Raw genomic sequence first — 25,528 nt, 5'->3', positions numbered from 1 at the left:
ATTTATTGCCACCGGGGCCCGCTGGTGTAACTGACTGTACACTGTAACAATCGGTGACAATGATTTAGGCTGTCTGTAGCAGTTATGATACGGTTTGGCTTAGAAAGTTTTTTCCCCTGGTCGCATACAGTTGAAGTCGGAAGTTTACAAACACTTAGTCATTAAAACTTGTTATTCTACTACTCCACAAATGTCTTGTTTACAAACTATAGTTTTTTTAAATTATTTTTTTTATATATTTTTTAAATTTTATCCCCTTTTCTCCCCAATTTTCGTGGTATCCAATCGCTAGTAATTACTATCTTGTCTCATCGCTTGTCACAACTCCCGTACGGGCTCGGGAGAGACGAAGGTCGAAAGCCATGCGTCCTCCGAAACACAACCCAACCAAGCCGCACTGCTTCTTAACACAGCGCGCCTCCAACCCGGAAGCCAGCCGCACCAATGTGTCGGAGGAAACACCGTGCACCCGCCCCCCTCGGTTAGCGCGCACTGCGCCCGGCCCGCCACAGGAGTCGCTGGAGCGCGATGAGACAAGGATATCCCTACCGGCCAAACCCTCCCTAACCCGGACGACGCTATGCCAATTGTGCGTCGCCCCACGGACCTCCCGGTCGCGGCCGGCTGCGACAGAGCCTGGGCGCGAACCCAGAGACTCTGGTGGCGCAGCTAGCACTGCGATGCAGTGCTCTAGACCACTGCGCCACCCGGGAGGCCCTACAAACTATAGTTTTGGCAAGTCGGTTAGGACATCTACTTTGTGCATGACACAAGTCATTTTCCCATCAGACAGATTATTTCACTTATAATTCAGTGTATCACAATTCCAGTGGGTCAAAAGTTTAAATTCACTAAGTTGACTGTGCCTTTAAACAGTTTGGAAAATTCCAGAAAATGATGTCATGACTTTAGAAGCTTCTGATAGGCTAATTGACATCACTTTTGGAGGTGTACCGGTGGATGTATTTCAAGGCCTACCTTCAAACTCAGTGCCTCTTTGCTTGACATCGTGGGAAAATCAAAAGAAATCAGCCTCAAAAAAAGACCTAAAAAACGAATTGTAGACCTCCACGAGTCTGGTTCATCCTTGGGAGCAATTTCCAAATGCCTGAAGGTACCACGTTCATCTGTACAAACAATAGTACGCAAGTATAAACACCATGGGACCACGCAGCCGTCATACCGCTCAGGAAGGAGACACGTTCTGTTTCCTAGAGATGAATGGATGTCACATACCTCCCTCCTTCAGGCTAGATGGATGTCCCATAACTTCCTCCTTCAGGCTAGATGAATGTCCCATAACGTCCTCCTTCAGGCTAGATGGATGTCCCATAACGTCCTCCTTCAGGCTAGATGGATGTCCCATAACTTCCTCCTTCAGGCTAGATGGATGTCCCATAACTTCCTCCTTCAGGCTAGATGGATGTCCCATAACTTCCTCCTTCAGGCTAGATGGATGTCCCATAACTTCCTCCTTCAGGCTAGATGGATGTCCCATAACTTCCTCCTTCAGGCTAGATGGATGTCACATAACTTCCTCCTTCAGGCTAGATGGATGTCCCATAACTTCCTCCTTCAGGCTAGATGGATGTCCCATAACTTCCTCCTTCAGGCTAGATGGATGTCCCATAACTTCCTCCTTCAGGCTAGATGGATGTCCCATAACTTCCTCCTTCAGGCTAGATGGATGTCCCATAACGTCCTCCTTCAGGCTAGATGGATGTCCCATAACGTCCTCCTTCAGGCTAGATGGATGTCACATAACTTCCTCCTTCAGGCTAGATGGATGTCCCATAACGTCCTCCTTCAGGCTAGATGGATGTCCCATAACGTCCTCCTTCAGGCTAGATGGATGTCCCATAACGTCCTCCTTCAGGCTAGATGGATGTCCCATAACGTCCTCCTTCAGGCTAGATGGATGTCCCATAACTTCCTCCTTCAGGCTAGATGGATGTCCCATAACTTCCTCCTTCAGGCTAGATGGATGTCCCATAACTTCCTCCTTCAGGCTAGATGGATGTCCCATAACGTCCTCCTTCAGGCTAGATGGATGTCCCATAACTTCCTCCTTCAGGCTAGATGGATGTCCCATAACTTCCTTCTTCAGGCTAGATGGATGTCCCATAACGTCCTCCTTCAGGCTAGATGGATGTCCCATAACGTCCTCCTTCAGGCTAGATGGATGTCCCATAACTTCCTCCTTCAGGCTAGATGGATGTCCCATAACGTCCTCCTTCAGGCTAGATGGATGTCCCATAACGTCCTCCTTCAGGCTAGATGGATGTCATCTTGTACAGTGTCTCCTTTTCGCAGGCTGAGATGATATCATACGGTTAGATTCAAGACCAGGTTGTTTTTTTGGCCTGCAGAGTACTCTGTCATTTTTGTGGTATTGTGCTGGTCTGTCTCCATTCATGTTGTGTCGTAGAATTGCATGAATTGTGTTTAATAAAAAAGCCTGGTCACCCCGGATCCTCTAGCCGGGGCTGATGAAAAAATTGCTTCCCCAAACTTTAAACTCACGGGCCTCCTATGGGAGCGGAGGAGAGACAGAGGAGAGACAGAGGAGAGACAGAGGAGGAGAAATAGACTGTATAGGCCTAGATGACAAAAAGAAGGACAACTCTAGTGACAGGTGAGTGTCCCCAGAGAGAAGAGAAGAGAGAGGGATCAGAGATGGAGGAATGGACTGATCTGTCACAGAGTAGGTAAGAGAGAGGGATAGAGGGATATTAATAGATGAAAAAAACTACAGTGATTGCTGAAAATGTACCTGTCCCATCAGAGTAGGTATCCCCAGGGCTCTGTCTATCTCCTCCAGGCCATCAAAGTCCTTCAGCACGGTGTAGAGCTGTGACATGAGAGCCCCCTCATCACTAGAACCCCCCTCACCAGGACCCCCAGTCCCCTGGCCACCGGGCCCCGGACCCCCACACAACACCTCCTCCTCCTGCTGCTGCTGGGGGGCATACACAGACCTGGAGAGGGAGAGAAGCGGAGGGAGGGAGAGGAAGAGAAGGGGAGGGAGGAGAGGGGAGGGAGGGAGAGGAAGAGAAGGAGAGGGAGAGAAGGGGAGGGAGGGAGAGAAGTGGAGGGAGGGAGAGGAAGAGAAGGGGAGGGAGGAGAGGGGAGGGAGGGAGGAGAACGGAGTGGGGAGAAACGGGGAGGGGGAGAGAAGGGGGGATGTAAAGAAGGGAGAGGGGGCAGAGGGAGTGAAGGAAGGGAGGGGAAGAGGGAGAGAAGGGGGGAGAGAAAGGGGGAGGGAGAGTGAAGGAGGGGGAAGAGGGAGAGAAGGGGGGAGAAAGGGGGGAGGGAGAGAGTGAAGGAGGGGAGGGGGAAGAGGGAGAGAAGGGGGGAGAGAAAGGGGGGAGGGAGAGTGAAGGAGAGAAGGGGGGAAGAGGGAGAGAAGGGGTGAGAAAGGGGGGAGGGAGAGAGTGAAGGAGGGGAGGGGGAAGAGGGAGAGAAGGGGGAGAGAAAGGGGGGAGGGAGAGTGAAGGAGAGGAGGGGGAAGAGGGAGAGAAGGGGGGAGAGAAAGGGGGAGGGAGAGTGAAGGAGGGGGAAGAGGGAGAGAAGGGGTGAGAAAGGGGGAGGGAGAGAGTGAAGGAGGGGAGGGGGAAGAGGGAGAGAAGGGGGGAGAGAAAGGGGGGAGGGAGAGTGAAGGAGAGAAGGGGGGAAGAGGGAGAGAAGGGGTGAGAAAGGGGGGAGGGAGAGAGTGAAGGAGGGGAGGGGGAAGAGGGAGAGAAGGGGGGAGAGAAAGGGGGGAGGGAGAGTGAAGGAGAGAAGGGGGGAAGAGGGAGATAAGGGGGGAAAATTAAATGACCATAAGTTATTTGAACCACTTCTCTGTGCTGTTGTTAACTGATCCAAACCGTTTTAAAGTGGTTGGTCTGAACTTTAAGAGTTGCTCCAGCGCCGACAGACAACGGTTCTGGAGTTGGATGTGTGACAGGTTCTGGAGTTGGATGTGTGACAGGTTCTGGAGTTGGATGTGTGACAGGTTCTGGTACAGTTGGATGTGTGACAGGTTCTGGTACAGTTGGATGTGTGACAGGTTCTGGAGTTGGATGTGTGACAGGTTCTGGAGTTGGATGTGTGACAGGTTCTGGTACAGTAGGATGTGTGACAGGTTCTGGTACAGTTGGATGTGTGACAGGTTCTGGTACAGTAGGATGTGTGACAGGTTCTGGTAAAGTTGGATGTGTGACAGGTTCTGGAGTTGGATGTGTGACAGGTTCTGGTACAGTTGGATGTGTGACAGGTTCTGGTAAAGTTGGATGTGTGACAGGTTCTGGTACAGTTGGATGTGTGACAGGTTCTGGTACAGTTGGATGTGTGACAGGTTCTGGTAAACACTGGATGTGTGACAGGTTCTGGTACAGTAGGATGTGTGACAGGTTCTGGTAAACACTGGATGTGTGACAGGTTCTGGAGTTGGATGTGTGACAGGTTCTGGTACAGTAGGATGTGTAACAGGTTCTGGTAAACACTGGATGTGTGACAGGTTCTGGTACAGTTGGATGTGTGACAGGTTCTGGTACAGTTGGATGTGTGACAGGTTCTGGTACAGTTGGATGTGTGACAGGTTCTGGTACAGTAGGATGTGTGACAGGTTCTGGTACAGTAGGATGTGTGACAGGTTCTGGTACAGTAGGATGTGTGACAGGTTCTGGTACAGTTGGATGTGTGACAGGTTCTGGTACAGTTGGATGTGTGACAGGTTCTGGTACAGTTGGATGTGTGACAGGTTCTGGTACAGTAGGATGTGTGACAGGTTCTGGTAAAGTTGGATGTGTGACAGGTTCTGGAAAAGTTGGATGTGTGACAGGTTCTGGAAAAGTTGGATGTGTGACAGCTTCTGGAAAAGTTGGATGTGTGACAGGTTCTGGTACAGTTGGATGTGTGACAGGTTCTGATAAACACTGGATGTGTGACAGGTTCTGGTAAACACTGGATGTGTGACAGGTTCTGGAGTTGGATGTGTGACAGGTTCTGGAGTTGGATGTGTGACAGGTTGTGGAGTTGGATGTGTGACAGGTTCTGGTACAGTAGGATGTGTGACAGGTTCTGGTACAGTAGGATGTGTGACAGGTTCTGGTACAGTAGGATGTGTGACAGGTTCTGGTAAAGTTGGATGTGTGACAGGTTCTGGAGTTGGATGTGTGACAGGTTCTGGTACAGTTGGATGTGTGACAGGTTCTGGTAAAGTTGGATGTGTGACAGGTTCTGGTACAGTTGGATGTGTGACAGGTTCTGGTAAACACTGGATGTGTGACAGGTTCTGGTAAACACTGGATGTGTGACAGGTTCTGGTACAGTAGGATGTGTGACAGGTTCTGGTAAACACTGGATGTGTGACAGGTTCTGGTAAAGTTGGATGTGTGACAGGTTCTGGTAAACACTGGATGTGTGACAGGTTCTGGAGTTGGATGTGTGACAGGTTCTGGTACAGTAGGATGTGTGACAGGTTCTGGTAAACACTGGATGTGTGACAGGTTCTGGTACAGTTGGATGTGTGACAGGTTCTGGTACAGTTGGATGTGTGACAGGTTCTGGTACAGTAGGATGTGTGACAGGTTCTGGTACAGTAGGATGTGTGACAGGTTCTGGTACAGTAGGATGTGTGACAGGTTCTGGTACAGTAGGATGTGTGACAGGTTCTGGTACAGTTGGATGTGTGACAGGTTCTGGTAAACACTGGATGTGTGACAGGTTCTGGTAAACACTGGATGTGTGACAGGTTCTGGTAAACACTGGATGTGTGACAGGTTCTGGTAAACACTGGATGTGTGACAGGTTCTGGTACAGTAGGATGTGTGACAGGTTCTGGTACAGTTGGATGTGTGACAGGTTCTGGTACAGTTGGATGTGTGACAGGTTCTGGTAAACACTGGATGTGTGACAGGTTCTGGTACAGTTGGATGTGTGACAGGTTCTGGTACAGTAGGATGTGTGACAGGTTCTGGTACAGTAGGATGTGTGACAGGTTCTGGTACAGTTGGATGTGTGACAGGTTCTGGTAAACACTGGATGTGTGACAGGTTCTGGTACAGTAGGATGTGTGACAGGTTCTGGTACAGTAGGATGTGTGACAGGTTCTGGTACAGTAGGATGTGTGACAGGTTCTGGTACAGTAGGATGTGTGACAGGTTCTGGTACAGTAGGATGTGTGACAGGTTCTGGTACAGTAGGATGTGTGACAGGTTCTGGTACAGTAGGATGTGTGACAGGTTCTGGTACAGTAGCTGTAGTAGTGATTGTAGGACAGAGGTCAGTGTAAGGTAAGTAGCAGTGCAGAGGCCCGTGTAAAGTAGTGTCCAGTAGAGGTACGGAGGGCTGCTTACCTGTTCTGGTTGAAGGCCTCAATAGGTATCATGCTGTCTGGCCATGGAGCCGTCTGATTGGGTGGAGCCTGTTGCTGGGAGTACTGGTGGGCCCGCATGCCCATCTCTTTAAAGAGAGAGAGATTCAAATAATATAACTTTATTAACCTCATGTGAATCTATATATAGAGATTCAAATAATATAACTTTATTAACCTCATGTGAATCTATATATAGAGATTCAAATAATATAACTTTATTAACCTCATGGCCATCTATATATAGAGAGAGAGATTCAAATTAATATAACTTTATTAACCTCATGCCCATCTATATAGAGAGAGATTCAAATTAATATAACTTTATTAACCCACATGTCCATGTCTGTTAGAGATTCAAATTAATATACACTACATGACCAAAAGTATGTGGACATCCCTTCAAATTAGTGGATTCGGCTATTTCAGCCACACCCGTTGCTGACAGGTGTATAAAATCTAGCACACAGCCAAGCAATCTCCATAGACAAACATTGGCAGTGGAATGGCCTTACTGAAGAGCTCTGTGACTTTCAACGTGGCACCATCATAGGATACCACCTTTCCAACAAGTCAGTTCCTCAAATTTCTGCCCTGCTAGAAACGCGTTCTCTGGAGTGATGAATCACGCTTCACCATCTGGCAGTCCGACGGTAGAATCTGGTTTGGCGGATGCCAGGAAAACGCTACCTGCCTCAATGCATTGTGCCAACTGTAAAGTTTGGTGGAGGAGGAATAATGGTCTGGGGCTGTTTTTCATGGTTCGGGCCCCTTAGTTACCGTGAAGAGAAATCTTAACCCTACAGCGTACAATGACATTCTAGACGATTCCGTGCTTCCAACTTTGTGGCAACAGTTTGGGGAAGGCCCTTTCCTGTTTCAGCATGACATTGCCCCCGTCCACAAAGCGAGGTCCATACAGAAATGGTTTGTCGAGATCGGTGTGGAAGAACTTGACTGGCCTGCATAGAGCCCTGACCTCAACCCCATCGAACACCTTTGGGATGAATTGTAACGCAGACTGTGAGCCAGGCCTAATCACCCAACATCAGTGCCCGACCTCTCTAATGCTCTTGGCTGAATGGAAGCAAGTCCCTGCAGCAAGGTTCCAACATCTAGTGGAAAGCCTTCCCAGAAGAGTGGAGGCTGTTATAGAAGCAATGTTCCAACATCTAGTGGAAAGCCTTCCCAGAAGAGTGGAGCCTGTTATAGCAGCAAAGGGGAACCAACTCCATATTAATGCCCATGATTTTGGAATGAGATGTTCGACAAGCAGGTGTCCACATACTTTTGGCCATGTCGTGTAACATTATTAAACCCCAATCTCTTTATGGACAGAGATTCAAATGAATATAACTTTATTAACCCCCATGCCCATCTCTTTAGAGAGAAAGATTCAAAATAATAGAACTTTATTAAACCCCATACCCATCTCTTTATGGACAGATTCAAATGAATATAACTTTATTAGAGAGAGACATTATATTACATTTACATTTACGTCGTTTAGCAGACGCTCTTATCCAGAGCGACTTACAAATTGGAAAGTTCATACATATTCAACCTGGTCCCCCCGTGGGGAATGAACCCACAACCCTGGCGTTGCAAGCGCCATGCTCTACCAACTGAGCCACACGGGACCGCATTATTAACCCCATGCCCAAACCAGACTGAGCTGCTCGAGATAGGTAGGTAGCCTAGTGGTTAGAGTGTAGAGGCGGCAGGTAGCCTAGTGGTTAGAGTGTAGAGGCGGTAGGTAGCCTAGTGGTTAGAGTGTAGGGGCGGCAGGTAGACTAGTGGTTAGAGTGTAGAGGCGGCAGGTAGCCTAGTGGTTAGAGTGTAGAGGCGGTAGGTAGCCTAGTGGTTAGAGTGTAGGGGCGGCAGGTAGACTAGTGGTTAGAGTGTAGAGGTGGCAGGTAGCCTAGTGGTTAGAGTGTAGAGGCGGTAGGTAGCCTAGTGGTTAGAGTGTAGGGGCGGCAGGTAGCCTAGTGGTTAGAGTGTAGAGGCGGTAGGTAGCCTAGTGGTTAGAGTGTAGAGGAGGCAGGTAGCCTAGTGGTTAGAGTGTAGAGGCGGCAGATAGCCTAGTGGTTAGAGTGTAGAGGTGGCAGGTAGACTAGTGGTTAGAGTGTAGAGGCGGCAGGTAGCCTAGTGGTTAGAGTGTAGAGGTGGTAGGTAGCCTAGTGGTTAGAGTGTAGAGGTGGTAGGTAGGCTAGTGGTTAGAGTGTAGAGGTGGTAGGTAGCCTAGTGGTTAGAGTGTAGAGGCGGTAGGTAGCCTAGTGGTTAGAGTGTAGAGGTGGTAGGTAGCCTAGTGGTTAGAGTGTAGAGGTGGTAGGTAGCCTAGTGGTTAGAGTGTAGGGGCGGCAGGTAGCCTAGTGGGTAGAGTGTAGAGGTGGTAGGTAGCCTAGTTGTTAGAGTGTAGAGGTGGCAGGTAGCCTAGTGGTTAGAGTGTAGAGGCGGTAGGTAGCCTAGTGGTTAGAGTGTAGAGGCGGTAGGTAGCCTAGTGGTTAGAGTGTAGAGGCGGTAGGTAGCCTAGTGGTTAGAGTGTAGAGGCGGTAGGTAGCCTAGTGGTTAGAGCGTTGGACTAGTAAATGAAAGGTTGCTAGATCGAATCCCCGAGCTGACAAGGTAAAAATCTATCGTTCTGCCCCTGAACAAGGCAGTTAACCCACTGTTCCTAGGTCGTCATTGTAAATAAGAATTTGTTCATAACTGACTTGCTTGGTTAAATAAATGTTTAAAAAAAAATACAAATATGACAATTGGAGTTAGACAGTGTGTTGTTCCTCTGACTGGCCAGCAGGTGTCAGCTTTGTCCCCTTACTATAGCATTGACTCCAAAACCTTTAATTTTTCAAAACTATCTGTGGACTTCTACATGCTGAAAATGAATTTCAATAAATTGGTTTCCATTGACAACACAAATATGTTACATCAATTGGTGGGTCCCTAAGCCCAATGTTAGGAAACACTGAAGTGGCTCCAGCAGCCCTGGCATAGAACTAGAGATGATAGATATACAGGCTCACCGTTGGCCATCATCTGCGACTGCAGCATCTGCCTGGACGCAGGTCCTGCTAGACTGTTGGGTCTCATGAGGCTCCCGGGGCCTCCGGGGTTGGGCCCCATACGGCTGTGCATCGTCCCCTGCTGACCCGGGGCCCCAGGAGGAGGGACCGAGGCTGAACCGCTCTGACCCGGGCCCCCAGGACCCCAACCCCCCTCCTCCTGCTGGTGCTGCATGCCTTGCCGAGGACCACCTACTAGACCTTGGGGGACGGAGGGAGGGAGAGAGAGATCACGTGACTGGGTGATGAGGAGTCAGAGGGAATATACAGTGGGGAGAACAAGTATTTGATACACTGCCGATTTTGCAGGTTTTCCTACTTACAAAGCATGTAGAGGTCTGCAATTTTTATCATAGGTACACTTCAACTGTGAGAGACGCAATCTAAAACAAAAATCCAGAAAATCACATTGTTTGATTTTTAAGTAATTAATTTGCATTTTATTGCATGACATAAGTATTTGATCACCTACCAACCAGTAAGAATTCCGGCTCTCACAGACCTGTTCGTTTTTCTTTAAGAAACCCTCCTGTTCTCCACTCAATACCTGTATTAACTGCACCTGTTTGAACTCATTAGCTGTATAAAAGACACCTGTCCACACACTCAATCAAACAGACTCCAACCTCTCCACAATGGCCAAGATCAGAGAGCTGTGTAAGGACATCAGGGATAAAATTGCAGACCTGCACAAGGCTGGGATGGGCTACAGGACAATAGGCAAGCAGCTTGGTGAGAAGGCAACAACTGTTGGCGCAATTATTAGAAAATGGAAGAAGTTCAAGATGACGGTCAATCACCCTTGGTCTGGGGCTCCATGCAAGATCTCACCTCGTGGGGCATCAATGATCATGAGGAAGGTGAGGGATCAGCCCAGAACTACACGGCAGGACCTGGTCAATGACCTGAAGAGAGCTGGGACCACAGTCTCAAAGAAAACCATTAGTAACACACTACGCCATCATGGATTAAAATCCTGCAGCGCACGCAAGGTCCCCCTGCTCAAGCCAGCGCATGTCCAGGCCCATCTGAAGTTTGCCAATGACCATCTGGATGATCCAGAGGAGGAATGGGAGAAGGTCATGTGGTCTGATGCGACAAAAATAGAGCTTTTTGGTCTAAACTCCACTCGCCGTGTTTGGAGGAAGAAGAAGGATGAGTACAACCCCAAGAACACCATCCCAACCGTGAAGCATGGAGGTGGAAACATCATTCTTTGGGGATGCTTTTCTGCAAAGGGTACAGGATGACTGCACCGTATTGAGGGGAGGATGGATGGGGCCATGTATCGCGAGATCTTGGCCAACAACCTCCTTCCCTCAGTAAGAGCATTGAAGATGGGTCGTGGCTGGGTCTTCCAGCATGACAACGACCCGAAACACACAGCCAGGGCAACTAAGGAGTGGCTCCGTAAGAAGCATCTCAAGGTCCTGGAGTGGCCTAGCCAGTCTCCAGACCTGAACCCAATAGAAAATCTTTGGAGGGAGCTGAAAGTCCGTATTGCCCAGCGACAGCCCCGAAACTTGAAGGATCTGGAGAAGGTCTGTATGGAGGAGTGGGCCAAAATCCCTGCTGCAGTGTGTGCAAACCTGGTCAAGAACTACAGGAAACGTATGATGTCTGTAATTGCAAACAAAGGTTTCTGTACCAAATATTAAGTTGTGCTTTCCTGATGTATCAAATACTTATGTCATGCAATAAAATGCAAATTAATTACTTAAAAATCATACAATATGATTTTCTGGATTTTTGTTTTAGATTCCGTCTCTCACAGTTGAAGTGTACCTATGATAAAAATTACAGACCTCTACATGCTTTGTAAGTAGGAAAACCTGCAAAATCGGCAGTGTATCAAATACTTGTTCTCCCCACTGTACCTCCCATCTACAACGACAGAAGTCATCATCATTTTGTTTACACTTCCCCCATTTTGCAAACAACCACGGTTCAGGGTCTAGAGGTCGTTTTCAGAGTGGGCATAGCTGTGGCCCGACTGAGTCAGAGTGGTGTGGCCGGTCTGAGTCAGAGTGGTGTGGCCGGTCTGAGTCAGAGTGGTGTGGCCGGTCTGATTTAGAGTGGTGTGGCCCGTCTGAGTCAGAGTGCTGTGGCCCATCTGAGAGTCAGAGTGCTGTGGCCCGTCTGAGAGTCAGAGTGCTGTGGCCCGACTGAGAGTCAGAGTGCTGTGGCCCGTCAGAGAGTCAGAGTGCCGTGGCCCGTCAGAGAGTCAGAGTGCTGTGGCCCGTCTGAGAGTCAGAGTGCCGTGGTCCGTCTGAGAGCCGTGGCCCGTCTGAGAGTCAGAGTGCTATGGCCCGTCTGAGAGTCAGAGTGCCGTGGTCCGTCTGAGTCAGAGTGCCGTGGCCCGTCTGAGTCAGAGTGCCGTGGCCCGTCTGAGAGCCGTGGCCCGTCTGAGAGTCAGAGTGCTATGGCCCGTCTCAGAGTCAGAGTGCTGTGGCCCGTCTGAGAGTCAGAGTGCCGTGGCCCGTCTGAGTCAGAGTGCCGTGGCCCGTCTGAGTCAGAGTGCCGTGGCCCGTCAGAGAGTCAGAGTGCCGTGGCCCGTCTGAGAGTCAGAGTGCTATGGCCCGTCTGAGAGTCAGAGTGCTGTGGCCCGTCTGAGAGTCAGAGTGCTGTGGCCCGTCTGAGAGTCAGAGTGCCGTGGCCCGTCTGAGAGTCAGAGTGCTGTGGCCCGACTGAGTCAGAGTGCTGTGGCCCGTCTGAGAGTCAGAGTGCTGTGGCCCGTCTGAGAGTCAGAGTGCTGTGGCCCGACTGAGTCAGAGTGCTGTGGCCCGTCTGAGAGTCAGAGTGCTGTGGCCCGTCTGAGAGTCAGAATCAGAGGAGAGGAGCTGGCAGTGTGTGTGTCTGTGTGGGTGACTCCGACTCCCTCAACTTCCTGCACGGAAACAGGAAGTGACTCACTATGACGTGTCATCGGCCCCCACAGAGAGAGAGAGAGAAAGCTGACGTGTCAGACGATAGCGTAGAGAGGCAGCGAGTGTTTTTTGTTCAACATGTTTCTTTGAGTGCTGACGTCGATGACCCCTGACCAGGGAAACCTCTTACTACAGCATGAAAAGGTCAAGGGTCAAAAACATTTGCTAAATTACTCAAATGTAAATGTTTATTGATGAGTATTTATAGATCAGGAAAATATACAAATAAAAGTGTAAGCCTTGGCTCTGACGGCTCCACCCACCTGCGAGGTTGGCCTGATTGGACATCATGGCAGCGTGGTTTCCCAAGATGCCTTGCTGCTGCTGTAGTGTGTAGGGGCTGGGGGTCCTCATGGGGGGATACTGGCCCTGGGGGGGGCGGCCCCCTGACATGTTCATATCCAGGGATACACTCCTCAAAGGCAAACCCCTACCTGGAACCTGGCCCCCCGGACCTCCGTAGTCTAGAGAGAGAGAGAGAGAGAGAGAGAGTGTGAGTGACTGAGTGAGTGAGTGAGCGAGTGAGTGAGTAAGCAGGTGTAGTGACACATTTGAGATAAATAAAACATGCTAATCGGATACACAGCAACGTCTACACGGTAACATGGTCTACACCGTAACATGTTCTACACGGTAACATGGTCTACACGGTAACATGGTCTACACCGTAACACGGTAACATGGTCTACACCGTAACATGGTCTACACGGTAACATGGTCTACACGGTAACATGGTCTACACGGTAACATGGTCTACACCGTAACATGGTCTACACCGTAACATGGTCTACACCGTAACATGGTCTACACCGTTACACGGTAACATGGTCTACACGGTAACATGGTCTACAATGTAACATGGTCTACACGTAACATGGTCTACAATGTAACATGGTCTACACGGTAACATGGTCTACACGGTAACATGGTCTACATGGTAACATGGTCTACACCGTAACATGGTCTACACGGTAACATGGTCTACACGGTAACATGGTCTACACGGTAACATGGTTTTCACGGTAACATGGTCTACACAGTAACATGGTTTACAATGTAACATGGTTTACACTGTAACATGGTCTACACGGTAACATGGTCTACACCGTAACATGGTCTACACCAGGGGTGTCAAACTCAAATACCCAGTGGGCCAAAATGTAAAACCTGAACAAAGTCGCGGGCCAACATTGAACAAATGAACCTTTTAATATGGACCCAAACAAGTTTTGCTTTAACATTGAATATGGAACAAGCATCGCTTATTACCATACAATATATAATTTAATAGTGGAGACATGCAAAATCGAATTTCAAATGAAAAAACACATCAATGGCATTCATTTATTAAATAAATAAAATAAAAATAAAAATCGTATGCCTCTTTTCTATTTGCAGCCTTCTGATTTAAATACCAAAATAAACTTTTTCCAGATGCGTCGCAGCTCTCATCCACAGCGAGGGAGAACGCAACGAAATCTTTTCCCTTTTCCATCAGCTGGTCATACAGATTGGTGGCAAGATCACATGTGCGATCAGCTACTGTGTTCCTGCTCAGGCTCACGTTTGAAAATGCTTGCTTTTTCTCTGGGCATACGAGGTCACAAACTTTCATCATGCACTTTTTCACGAACTCTCCCTCATTAAAGGGCCGGGCTGATTTTGCGATCTCTGCTGCCACTATATAACTAGCCTTTACAGCAGCCTCACTTTGTGATGTGGCTTTTTTGAACATATTCTGTTGTGAAACCAAACTTATTTTCATCTCCTCTACTTTCTGGCTCCTTTGAGTCATGTCCATGTCCTTGTATTTGTCATGGTGTTTCGTTTCATAGTGTCGTCTAATGTTGTACTCCTTACTTACAGCCACGTTGACTCCACAAACAAGACAAACAGGTTTGTCTTTTACATATGTAAACAGATATTCTGCCTCCCACTTGTCCAGAAAGCTCCTGTTTTCTGCCTTTCTTTTCGCCATTTTTGGGAAGGGATAGCGCGCTGACAGTTGTAGCGTCTATGTTGCTATGACTACTGTCACAGAGGAGAGGGCGTTTCTGGGTCCTGTCCTGATTGGCGCGCGAAAACAACAGCAGAGCATTATGGGATTCGTAGTATTAGCGGTGAATGCGCTGTATAATACCGGCGGGCCAGCTCTAGTAGTAATTTGGTATTGTCTCGCGGGCCAAATATAATTACCCCACGGGCCAAATTTGGCCCGCGGGCCAGAGTTTGACACCCATGGTCTACACGGTACCATGGTCTACACGGTACCATGGTCTACACGGTACCATGGTCTACACCGTAACATGGTCTACACCGTAACATGGTCTACACCGTAACATGGTCTAACGGTAACATGGTCTACACGGTAACATGGTAACATGGTCTACACCGTAACATGGTCTACACCGTAACATGGTCTAACGGTAACATGGTCTACACGGTAACATGGTCTACACCGTACCATGGTCTACACCGTACCATGGTCTACACGGTAACATGGTCTACACGGTAACATGGTCTACACGGTAACATGGTCTACACGGTACCATGGTCTACACCGTACCATGGTCTACACGGTAACATGGTTTACACGGTAACATGGTCTACACGGTAACATGGTTTACAATGTAACATGGTCTACACCGTAACATGGTCTACACCGTAACATGGTCTACACGGTAACATGGTCTACACGGTAACATGGTCTACACGGTAACATGGTCTACACTGTAACATGGTCTACACCGTAACATGGTCTACACGGTAACATGGTCTACACGGTAACATGGTCTACACGGTAACATGGTCTACACCGTAACATGGTCTACACCGTAACATGGTCTACACGGCATAATGATTGGCACACCAAGACGCTGACCTACTGACTAGTCACATACATTGAACAGCTGTTTATGAGGGCAGGTTTTAGTGTGTGTGTGTATGTCTGGGAGGGAGTGTGGACGGTGCATGTACGTGTACTGTACTGTGTGTGTATGTGCCTGTCAGATGTGTGAGTGTGTGTGTGTGTGCCTGTCAGATGTGAGTGTGTGTGTGTGTGCCTGTCAGATGTGAGTGTGTGTGTGTGTGCGTGTGTATGTGCCTGTCAGATGTGTGAGTGTGTGTGTGTGTGTGTGTGCCTGTCAGATGTGTGAGTGTGTGTGTGTGTGTGTGTGCCTGTCAGATGTGAGTGTGTGTGTGTGCGTGTGTGTGCCTGTCAGATGTGTGAGTATGTGTGTGTGTGTGTGTGTGTGCCTGTCAGATGTGAGTGTGTGTGTGTGTGTGTGTGTATGTGCCTGTCAGATGTGTGAGTGTGTGTGTGTACAATATGTGTGCTTGTGTGTCTGTGTGCACGTGCATGCATGAGTTGTATGTCTTGTGTGCCAGATGTGTGTGTGTGTGTGCCAGATGTGTGTGTGTGTGTGTGTGTGTGTGTGTGTGTGTGTGTGTGTGTGTGTGTGTGTGTGTGTGTGTCGTACGTCATGTCTGCAAAACTGTTTAAGTGTTTCCCTTTGCGTGTGTGTGTGTGTGTGTGTGTGTGTGTGTGTGTGTGTGTGTGTGTGTGTGTGTGTGTGTGTGTGTGTGTGTGTGTGTGAGAGAGAGAGACACTCACTGCCTGGCCCCATGCCTCGCTGCATGCCCCTCTGCTGCTGCTGTGTTGCCATGGCGTTGGGGTTGCCAGGGCTGGTTTCCTGGGTGATGTGCAGTATGTCGTTGATGATGGTCTGTTTGTCCAGGGAGGAGGGGAGGGAGACTGGCTGGACACTCTGCAGCTCATCTAGGATTTCATCCAGCTCTGAAGACTACAGGAGAGATAGGGAGGAGGGTTAGGAGAACACATACATGTGAGTCATTTAGCAGACTCTCTTATCCAGAGACACTACAGTAGGAGTCATTTAACAGACTCTCTTCTATCCAGAGACACTACAGTAGTGAGTCATTTAACAGACTCTCTTATCCAGAGACACTACAGTAGGGAGTCATTTAACAGACTCTCTGATACAGAGTTACTACAGTAGTGAGTCATTTAACAGACTCTCTGATACAGAGTTACTACAGTAGTGAGTCATTTAACAGACTCTCTTATCCAGAGATACTACAGTAGTGAGTCATTTAACAGACTCTCTTATCCAGAGACACTACAGTAGGGAGTCATTTAACAGACTCTCTGATACAGAGTTACTACAGTAGTGAGTCATTTAACAGACTCTCTTATCCAGACACTACAGTAGTGAGTCATTTAACAGACTCTCTTATCCAGACACTACAGTAGTGAGTCATTTAACAGACTCTCTTATCCAGACACTACAGTAGTGAGTCATTTAACAGACTCTCTTATCCAGACACTACAGTAGTGAGTCATTTAACAGACTCTCTTATCCAGAGATACTACAGTAGTGAATCATTTAACAGACTCTCTTATCCAGAGACACTACAGTAGTGAGTCATTTAACAGACTCTCTTATCCAGACACTACAGTAGTGAGTCATTTAACAGACTCTCTTATCCAGAGATACTACAGTAGTGAATCATTTAACAGACTCTCTGATCCAGAGATACTACAGTAGTGAGTCATTTAACAGACTCTCTTATCCAGAGCCACTACAGTAGTGAGTCATTTAACAGACTCTCTTATCCAGAGATACTACAGTAGTGAATCATTTAACAGACTCTCTGATCCAGAACCACTACAGTTAGTGAGTCCATACATTTTAATATTTGTTCTTACTGGTTCCCCTGGCATTACAAGTGTCATACGGGACCATATATATATATATATATATATATGTACACACACACACACACACACACACACACACACACACACACACACACACACACACACACACACACACACACACACACACACACACACACACACACACACACACACACACATACATTTCAACATCACATAGTATCATAACAATGTTTCCATTAAAGGAATCCAGCAGAGGGAGATGTGTTAGAAGACACATCAGGCTAATTAAAAGCCAGGCAGCAGAAAGCTCCATCTTTAAAGTGACAGACAGAGAGGATATTAGAGAGGATAACAGACAGAGAGGTTAGAGGGGCCCCTTGTCGTCCTCCTTAATGGATATTATGATGATGTGTAAAGCACATACAGGCCCATTAGCAACAGGATGGTATAGTAATAAAAAAAAAATAGGGAATTTTTCTCGCTTGACATTTCTGTCGCTCCGCCAAGCTGGCACAGTGGAAATACAGCTATGAGAATACTGTGATAGTGTGTGTGTGTGTGGCATATTCAAGCTTACTGCTTACTGTGTAATACTGTTGTCAGAGTTTGTCCAGGTCAGATCAACATAAGACTATATTACCCTTAATTCATAGCTTAGAACCTATTACTACGAATACAATTACTACGAGCCTGCACGTCCCAGCTAGCTTTGAACCTATTCAATTACTACGAGCCTGCACGTCCCAGCTAGCTTTGAACCTATTCAATTGCTACGAGCCTGCACGTCCCAGCTAGCTTTAAAACCTATTCAATTACTACGAGCCTGCACGTCCCAGCTAGCTTTGAACCTATTCAATTACTACGAGCCTGCACGTCCCAGCTGGCTTCGAACCTATTCAACTACTACGAGCCTGCACGTCCCAGCTGGCTTCGAACCTATTCAATTACTACGAGCCTGCACGTCCCAGCTAGCTTCAAACCTATTCAATTGCTACGAGCCTGCACGTCCCAGCTAGCTTCAAACCTATTCAATTACTACGAGCCAACACGTCCCAGCTAGCTTCGAACCTATTCAATTACTACGAGCCTGCACGTCCCAGCTAGCTTTGAACCTATTCAATTACTACGAGCCTGCACGTCCCAGCTAGCTTCAAACCTATTCAATTACTAGGAGCCTGCACGTCCCAGCTAGCTTCAAACTATTCAATTACTACGAGCCTGCACGTCCCAGCTAGCTTCAAACTATTCAATTACTACGAGCCTGCACGTCCCAGCTAGCTTCAAACCTATTCAACTACTACGAGCCAGCACGTCCCAGCTAGCTTCAAACCTATTCAATTACTACGAGCCTGCACGTCCCAGCTAGCTTCAAACCTATTCAATTACTAGGAGCCTGCACGTCCCAGCTAGCTTCAAACCTATTCAATTACTACGAGCCTGCATGTCACAGCTAGCTTTGAACCTATTCAATTACTACGAGCCTGCATGTCCCAGCTGGCTTCGAACCTATTCAACTACTACGAGCCTGCATGTCCCAGCTAGCTTCGAACGTATTCAATTACTACGAGCCTGCACGTCCCAGCTAGCTTCAAACCTATTCAATTACTACGAGCCTGCACATCCTAGGTAGCTTTGAACCTATTCAACTACTACAAGCCAACACGTCCCACGTCCCAATAACAGTGAGGGTAGTCTACTGTAGGTAGAGAGCAAAACACACATCCACACTAAAACTCACATCCACACCAAAACACACATCCACATCAAAACACACATCCACATCAAAACACACATCCACACCAAAACACACATCCACACCAAAACACACATCCACACCAAAATACACATCCACACCAAAACACACTTAGACATCAAAACTCATATCCATTCATTTATTTCAATTGACTGACTTCTATGAACTGTAACTCAGCAAAATCGTTGAAATTGTTGCATTTACACACACACCTTTAAAACACTGACTTCGGTTACTCTACCCACTGTTGTAGGGCGAGGAGAGACCTAAGAGAAAGTAAATAAGTTGTAGTGTCTGAAAATCAACAGGAGGCGGCAGCACACTAGACGGCTCTGTTACAGCTCTACTCAGAGAGCAGCATTCACCTGCTTTAGAAATTCTCACCCTCCCCCCACTTAATTTCCCCTCTCTCTCCATCTCTTTCCTTCTCTCTCGCTCCATCTCTTCCCTTCTCTCTCGCTCCATCTCTTCCCTTCTCTCTCGCTCTCCATCTCTTCCCTTCTCTCTCGCTCTCCATCTCTTCCCTTCTCTCTCGCTCTCCATCTCTTCCCTTCTCTCTCGCTCTCCATCTCTTCCCTTCTCTCTCGCTCTCCATCTCTTCCCCTCTCTCTCTCTCCATCTCTTCCCCTCGCTCTCTCTCCATCTCTTCCCCTCGCTCTCTCTCTCCATCTCTTCCCCTCGCTCTCTCTCCATCTCTCCCCCTCGCTCTCTCTCCATCTCTCCCCCTCGCTCTATCTCTTCCCCTCGCTCTATCTCTTCCCCTCGCTCTCTCTCCATCTCTTCCCCTCGCTCTCTCTCCATCTCTTCCCCTCGCTCTCGCGCCATCTCTTCCCCTCGCTCTCGCGCCATCTCTTCCCCTCGCTCTCTCTCCATCTCTTCCCCTCGCTCTCTCTTTTTCACCTCTTCTGAAAACCAGCAATGTTTATATGAATAAAGGAGGAATGTGTGATATTTGAGCTAGTTACCGGATAGGACTGGAAGGAGAGGGGAGTTAGTTACCGGACAGGACTAGAAGGAGAGGGGAGTTAGTTACCGGACAGGACTGAAAGGAGAGGAGAGCTAGTTACCGGGCAGGACTGGAAGGAGAGGGGAGCTAGTTACCGGATAGGACGGACAGGACTGGAAGGAGAGGGGAGTTAGTTACCGGATAGGACGGACAGGACTGGAAGGAGAGGGGAGCTAGTTACCGGACAGGACTGAAAGGAGAGGGGAGCTAGTTACCGGACAGGACTGGAAGGAGAGGGGAGTTAGTTACCGGATAGGACGGACAGGACTGGAAGGAGAGGGGAGTTAGTTACCGGACAGGACTGGAAGGAGAGGGGAGCTAGTTACCGGATAGGACGGACAGGACTGGAAGGAGAGGGGAGTTAGTTACCGAACAGGACTGGAAGGAGAGGGGAGCTAGTTACCGGACAGGACTGAAAGGAGAGGAGAGCTAGTTACCGGATAGGACGGACAGGACTGGAAGGAGAGGGGAGTTAGTTACCGGATAGGACGGACAGGACTGGAAGGAGAGGGGAGTTAGTTACCGGACAGGACTGGAAGGAGAGGGGAGCTAGTTACCGGATAGGACGGACAGGACTGGAAGGAGAGGGGAGTTAGTTACCGGACAGGACTGGAAGGAGAGGGGAGTTAGTTACCGGACAGGACTGAAAGGAGAGGAGAGCTAGTTACCGGACAGGACTGGAAGGAGAGGGGAGTTAGTTACCGGATAGGACGGACAGGACTGGAAGGAGAGGGGAGTTAGTTACCGGATAGGACGGACAGGACTGGAAGGAGAGGGGAGTTAGTTACCGGACAGGACTGGAAGGAGAGGGGAGCTAGTTACCGGACAGGACTGGAAGGAGAGGAGAGTTAGTTACCGGACAGGACTGGAAGGAGAGGGGAGTTAGTTACCGAACAGGACTGGAAGGAGAGGGGAGTTAGTTACCGGACAGGACTGGAAGGAGAGGGGAGCTAGTTACCGAACAGGACTGGAAGGAGAGGGGAGTTAGTTACCGAACAGGACTGGAAGGAGAGGGGAGTTAGTTACCGAACAGGACTGGAAGGAGAGGGGAGTTAGTTACCGGACAGGACTGGAAGGAGAGGGGAGTTAGTTACCGGACAGGACTGGAAGGAGAGGGGAGCTAGTTACCGGACAGGACTGGAAGGAGAGGGGAGCTAGTTACCGGATAGGACTGGAAGGAGAGGGGAGTTAGTTACCGGACAGGACTAGAAGGAGAGGGGAGTTAGTTACCGGACAGGACTGAAAGGAGAGGAGAGCTAGTTACCGGGCAGGACTGGAAGGAGAGGGGAGCTAGTTACCGGATAGGACGGACAGGACTGGAAGGAGAGGGGAGTTAGTTACCGGATAGGACGGACAGGACTGGAAGGAGAGGGGAGCTAGTTACCGGACAGGACTGAAAGGAGAGGGGAGCTAGTTACCGGACAGGACTGGAAGGAGAGGGGAGTTAGTTACCGGATAGGACGGACAGGACTGGAAGGAGAGGGGAGTTAGTTACCGGACAGGACTGGAAGGAGAGGGGAGCTAGTTACCGGATAGGACGGACAGGACTGGAAGGAGAGGGGAGTTAGTTACCGAACAGGACTGGAAGGAGAGGGGAGCTAGTTACCGGACAGGACTGAAAGGAGAGGAGAGCTAGTTACCGGATAGGACGGACAGGACTGGAAGGAGAGGGGAGTTAGTTACCGGATAGGACGGACAGGACTGGAAGGAGAGGGGAGTTAGTTACCGGACAGGACTGGAAGGAGAGGGGAGCTAGTTACCGGATAGGACGGACAGGACTGGAAGGAGAGGGGAGTTAGTTACCGGACAGGACTGGAAGGAGAGGGGAGTTAGTTACCGGACAGGACTGAAAGGAGAGGAGAGCTAGTTACCGGACAGGACTGGAAGGAGAGGGGAGTTAGTTACCGGATAGGACGGACAGGACTGGAAGGAGAGGGGAGTTAGTTACCGGATAGGACGGACAGGACTGGAAGGAGAGGGGAGTTAGTTACCGGACAGGACTGGAAGGAGAGGGGAGCTAGTTACCGGACAGGACTGGAAGGAGAGGAGAGTTAGTTACCGGACAGGACTGGAAGGAGAGGGGAGTTAGTTACCGAACAGGACTGGAAGGAGAGGGGAGTTAGTTACCGGACAGGACTGGAAGGAGAGGGGAGCTAGTTACCGAACAGGACTGGAAGGAGAGGGGAGTTAGTTACCGAACAGGACTGGAAGGAGAGGGGAGTTAGTTACCGAACAGGACTGGAAGGAGAGGGGAGTTAGTTACCGGACAGGACTGGAAGGAGAGGGGAGTTAGTTACCGGACAGGACTGGAAGGAGAGGGGAGCTAGTTACCGGACAGGACTGGAAGGAGAGGGGAGCTAGTTACCGGACAGGACTGAAAGGAGAGGGGAGCTAGTTACCGGACAGGACTGGAAGGAGAGGGGAGTTAGTTACCGGATAGGACGGACAGGACTGGAAGGAGAGGGGAGTTAGTTACCGGACAGGACTGGAAGGAGAGGGGAGCTAGTTACCGGATAGGACGGACAGGACTGGAAGGAGAGGGGAGTTAGTTACCGAACAGGACTGGAAGGAGAGGGGAGCTAGTTACCGGACAGGACTGAAAGGAGAGGAGAGCTAGTTACCGGATAGGACGGACAGGACTGGAAGGAGAGGGGAGTTAGTTACCGGATAGGACGGACAGGACTGGAAGGAGAGGGGAGTTAGTTACCGGACAGGAAGGAGAGGGGAGCTAGTTACCGGATAGGACGGACAGGACTGGAAGGAGAGGGGAGTTAGTTACCGGACAGTACTGGAAGGAGAGGGGAGTTTGTTACCGGACAGGACTGAAAGGAGAGGAGAGCTAGTTACCGGACAGGACTGGAAGGAGAGGGGAGTTAGTTACCGGATAGGACGGACAGGACTGGAAGGAGAGGGGAGTTAGTTACCGGATAGGACGGACAGGACTGGAAGGAGAGGGGAGTTAGTTACCGGACAGGACTGGAAGGAGAGGGGAGCTAGTTACCGGACAGGACTGGAAGGAGAGGAGAGTTAGTTACCGGAGAGGACTGGAAGGAGAGGAGAGTTAGTTACCGAACAGGACTGGAAGGAGAGGGGAGTTAGTTACCGAACAGGACTGGAAGGAGAGGGGAGTTAGTTACCGGACAGGACTGGAAGGAGAGGGGAGCTAGTTACCGAACAGGACTGGAAGGAGAGGGGAGTTAGTTACCGAACAGGACTGGAAGGAGAGGGGAGTTAGTTACCGGACAGGACTGGAAGGAGAGGAGAGTTAGTTACCGGACAGGACTGGAAGGAGAGGGGAGTTAGTTACCGGACAAAACTGGAAGGAGAGGGGAGTTAGTTACCGGACAGGACTGGAAGGAGAGGGGAGTTAGTTACCGGACAGGACTGGAAGGAGAGGAGAGTTAGTTACCGGACAGGACTGGAAGGAGAGGAGAGTTAGTTACCGGACAGGACTGGAAGGAGAGGAGAGTTAGTTACCGGACAGGACTGGAAGGAGAGGGGAGTTAGTTACCGGACAGGACTGGAAGGAGAGGGGAGTTAGTTACCGGATAGGACGGACAGGACTGGAAGGAGAGGGGAGTTAGTTACCGGACAGGACTGGAAGGAGAGGGGAGTTAGTTACCGGACAGGACTGAAAGGAGAGGGGAGCTAGTTACCGGACAGGACTGGAAGGAGAGGGGAGTTAGTTACCGAACAGGACTGGAAGGAGAGGGGAGTTAGTTACCGGACAGGACTGAAAGGAGAGGGGAGTTAGTTACCGGACAGGACTGAAAGGAGAGGGGAGTTAGTTACCGGATAGGACGGACAGGACTGGAAGGAGAGGGGAGTTAGTTACCGGACAGGACTGGAAGGAGAGGGGAGTTAGTTACCGGACAGGACTGGAAGGAGAGGGGAATTAGTTACCGGACAGGACTGGAAGGAGAGGGGAGTTAGTTACCGGACAGGACTGAAAGGAGAGGGGAGCTAGTTACCGGACAGGACTGGAAGGAGAGGGGAGTTAGTTACCGGACAGGACTGGAAGGAGAGGGGAGTTAGTTACCGGACAGGAGTGGAAGGAGAGGGGAGTTAGTTACCGGACAGGACTGGAAGGAGAGGGGAGTTAGTTACCGGACAGGACTGGAAGGAGAGGGGAGTTAGTTACCGGACAGGACTGGAAGGAGAGGGGAGTTAGTTACCGGACAGGACTGGAAGGAGAGGGGAGTTAGTTACCGGACAGGACTGAAAGGAGAGGGGAGTTAGTTACCGGATAGGACGGACAGGACTGGAAGGAGAGGGGAGTTAGTTACCGGACAGGACTGGAAGGAGAGGGGAGTTAGTTACCGGACAGGACTGGAAGGAGAGGGGAGTTAGTTACCGGACAGGACTGGAAGGAGAGGGGAGTTAGTTACCGGACAGGACTGAAAGGAGAGGAGAGCTAGTTACCGGACAGGACTGGAAGGAGAGGGGAGTTAGTTACCGGATAGGACGGACAGGAAGGACAGGGGAGTTAGTTACCGGATAGGACGGACAGGACTGGAAGGAGAGGGGAGTTAGTTACCGGACAGGACTGGAAGGAGAGGGGAGCTAGTTACCGGACAGGACTGGAAGGAGAGGAGAGTTAGTTACCGAACAGGACTGGAAGGAGAGGGGAGTTAGTTACCGAACAGGACTGGAAGGAGAGGGGAGTTAGTTACCGGACAGGACTGGAAGGAGAGGGGAGCTAGTTACCGAACAGGACTGGAAGGAGAGGGGAGCTAGTTACCGGACAGGACTGGAAGGAGAGGGGAGTTAGTTACCGGACAGGACTGGAAGGAGAGGGGAGCTAGTTACCGGACAGGACTGGAAGGAGAGGGGAGTTAGTTACCGAACAGGACTGGAAGGAGAGGAGAGTTAGTTACCGGACAGGACTGGAAGGAGAGGAGAGTTAGTTACCGGACAGGACTGGAAGGAGAGGGGAGTTAGTTACCGGACAGGACTGGAAGGAGAGGGGAGTTAGTTACCGGACAGGACTGGAAGGAGAGGAGAGTTAGTTACCGGACAGGACTGGAAGGAGAGGAGAGTTAGTTACCGGGCAGGACTGGAAGGAGAGGAGAGTTAGTTACCGGACAGGACTGGAAGGAGAGGGGAGTTAGTTACCGGACAGGACTGGAAGGAGAGGGGAGTTAGTTACCGGATAGGACGGAGAGGACTGGAAGGAGAGGGGAGTTAGTTACCGGACAGGACTGGAAGGAGAGGGGAGTTAGTTACCGGACAGGACTGAAAGGAGAGGGGAGCTAGTTACCGGACAGGACTGGAAGGAGAGGGGAGTTAGTTACCGAACAGGACTGGAAGGAGAGGGGAGTTAGTTACCGAACAGGACTGAAAGGAGAGGGGAGTTAGTTACCGGATAGGACGGACAGGACTGGAAGGAGAGGGGAGTTAGTTACCGGACAGGACTGGAAGGAGAGGGGAGTTAGTTACCGGACAGGACTGGAAGGAGAGGGGAGTTAGTTACCGGACAGGACTGGAAGGAGAGGGGAGTTAGTTACCGGACAGGACTGAAAGGAGAGGGGAGTTAGTTACCGGACAGGACTGGAAGGAGAGGGGAGTTAGTTACCGGATAGGACGGACAGGACTGGAAGGAGAGGGGAGTTAGTTACCGGACAGGACTGGAAGGAGAGGGGAGCTAGTTACCGGACAGGACTGGAAGGAGAGGAGAGTTAGTTACCGAACAGGACTGGAAGGAGAGGGGAGTTAGT

The 25,528-nt window shown here is 49.7% G+C and overlaps 1 protein-coding gene across 3 annotated transcripts in view; it reads right to left on the bottom strand.

The window, feature by feature from the left end:
• Nucleotides 1–25,528, bottom strand: part of LOC139583259 (nuclear receptor coactivator 2-like) — a 242,172-nt gene that overhangs the window by 22,268 nt on the left and 194,376 nt on the right. For all 3 annotated transcript variants that reach the window (XM_071414135.1, XM_071414136.1, XM_071414137.1), the window contains exons 11-15: nucleotides 15,964–16,153; nucleotides 12,614–12,814; nucleotides 9,385–9,624; nucleotides 6,342–6,447; nucleotides 2,774–2,978 (exon numbers count right to left, since the gene is read on the bottom strand). In XM_071414135.1, coding sequence (XP_071270236.1) covers nucleotides 2,774–2,978; nucleotides 6,342–6,447; nucleotides 9,385–9,624; nucleotides 12,614–12,814; nucleotides 15,964–16,153 — 942 coding nt within the window. The remainder of the gene's footprint in view (nucleotides 1–2,773; nucleotides 2,979–6,341; nucleotides 6,448–9,384; nucleotides 9,625–12,613; nucleotides 12,815–15,963; nucleotides 16,154–25,528) is intronic.

The sequence above is a fragment of the Salvelinus alpinus genome, chromosome 8 (assembly GCF_045679555.1).
Source record: "Salvelinus alpinus chromosome 8, SLU_Salpinus.1, whole genome shotgun sequence".
NCBI lineage: Eukaryota > Metazoa > Chordata > Actinopteri > Salmoniformes > Salmonidae > Salvelinus > Salvelinus alpinus.
The sequence above is the reverse complement of the archived record's forward strand: the minus strand, read 5'-3'. Positions and strand labels throughout refer to the sequence as shown.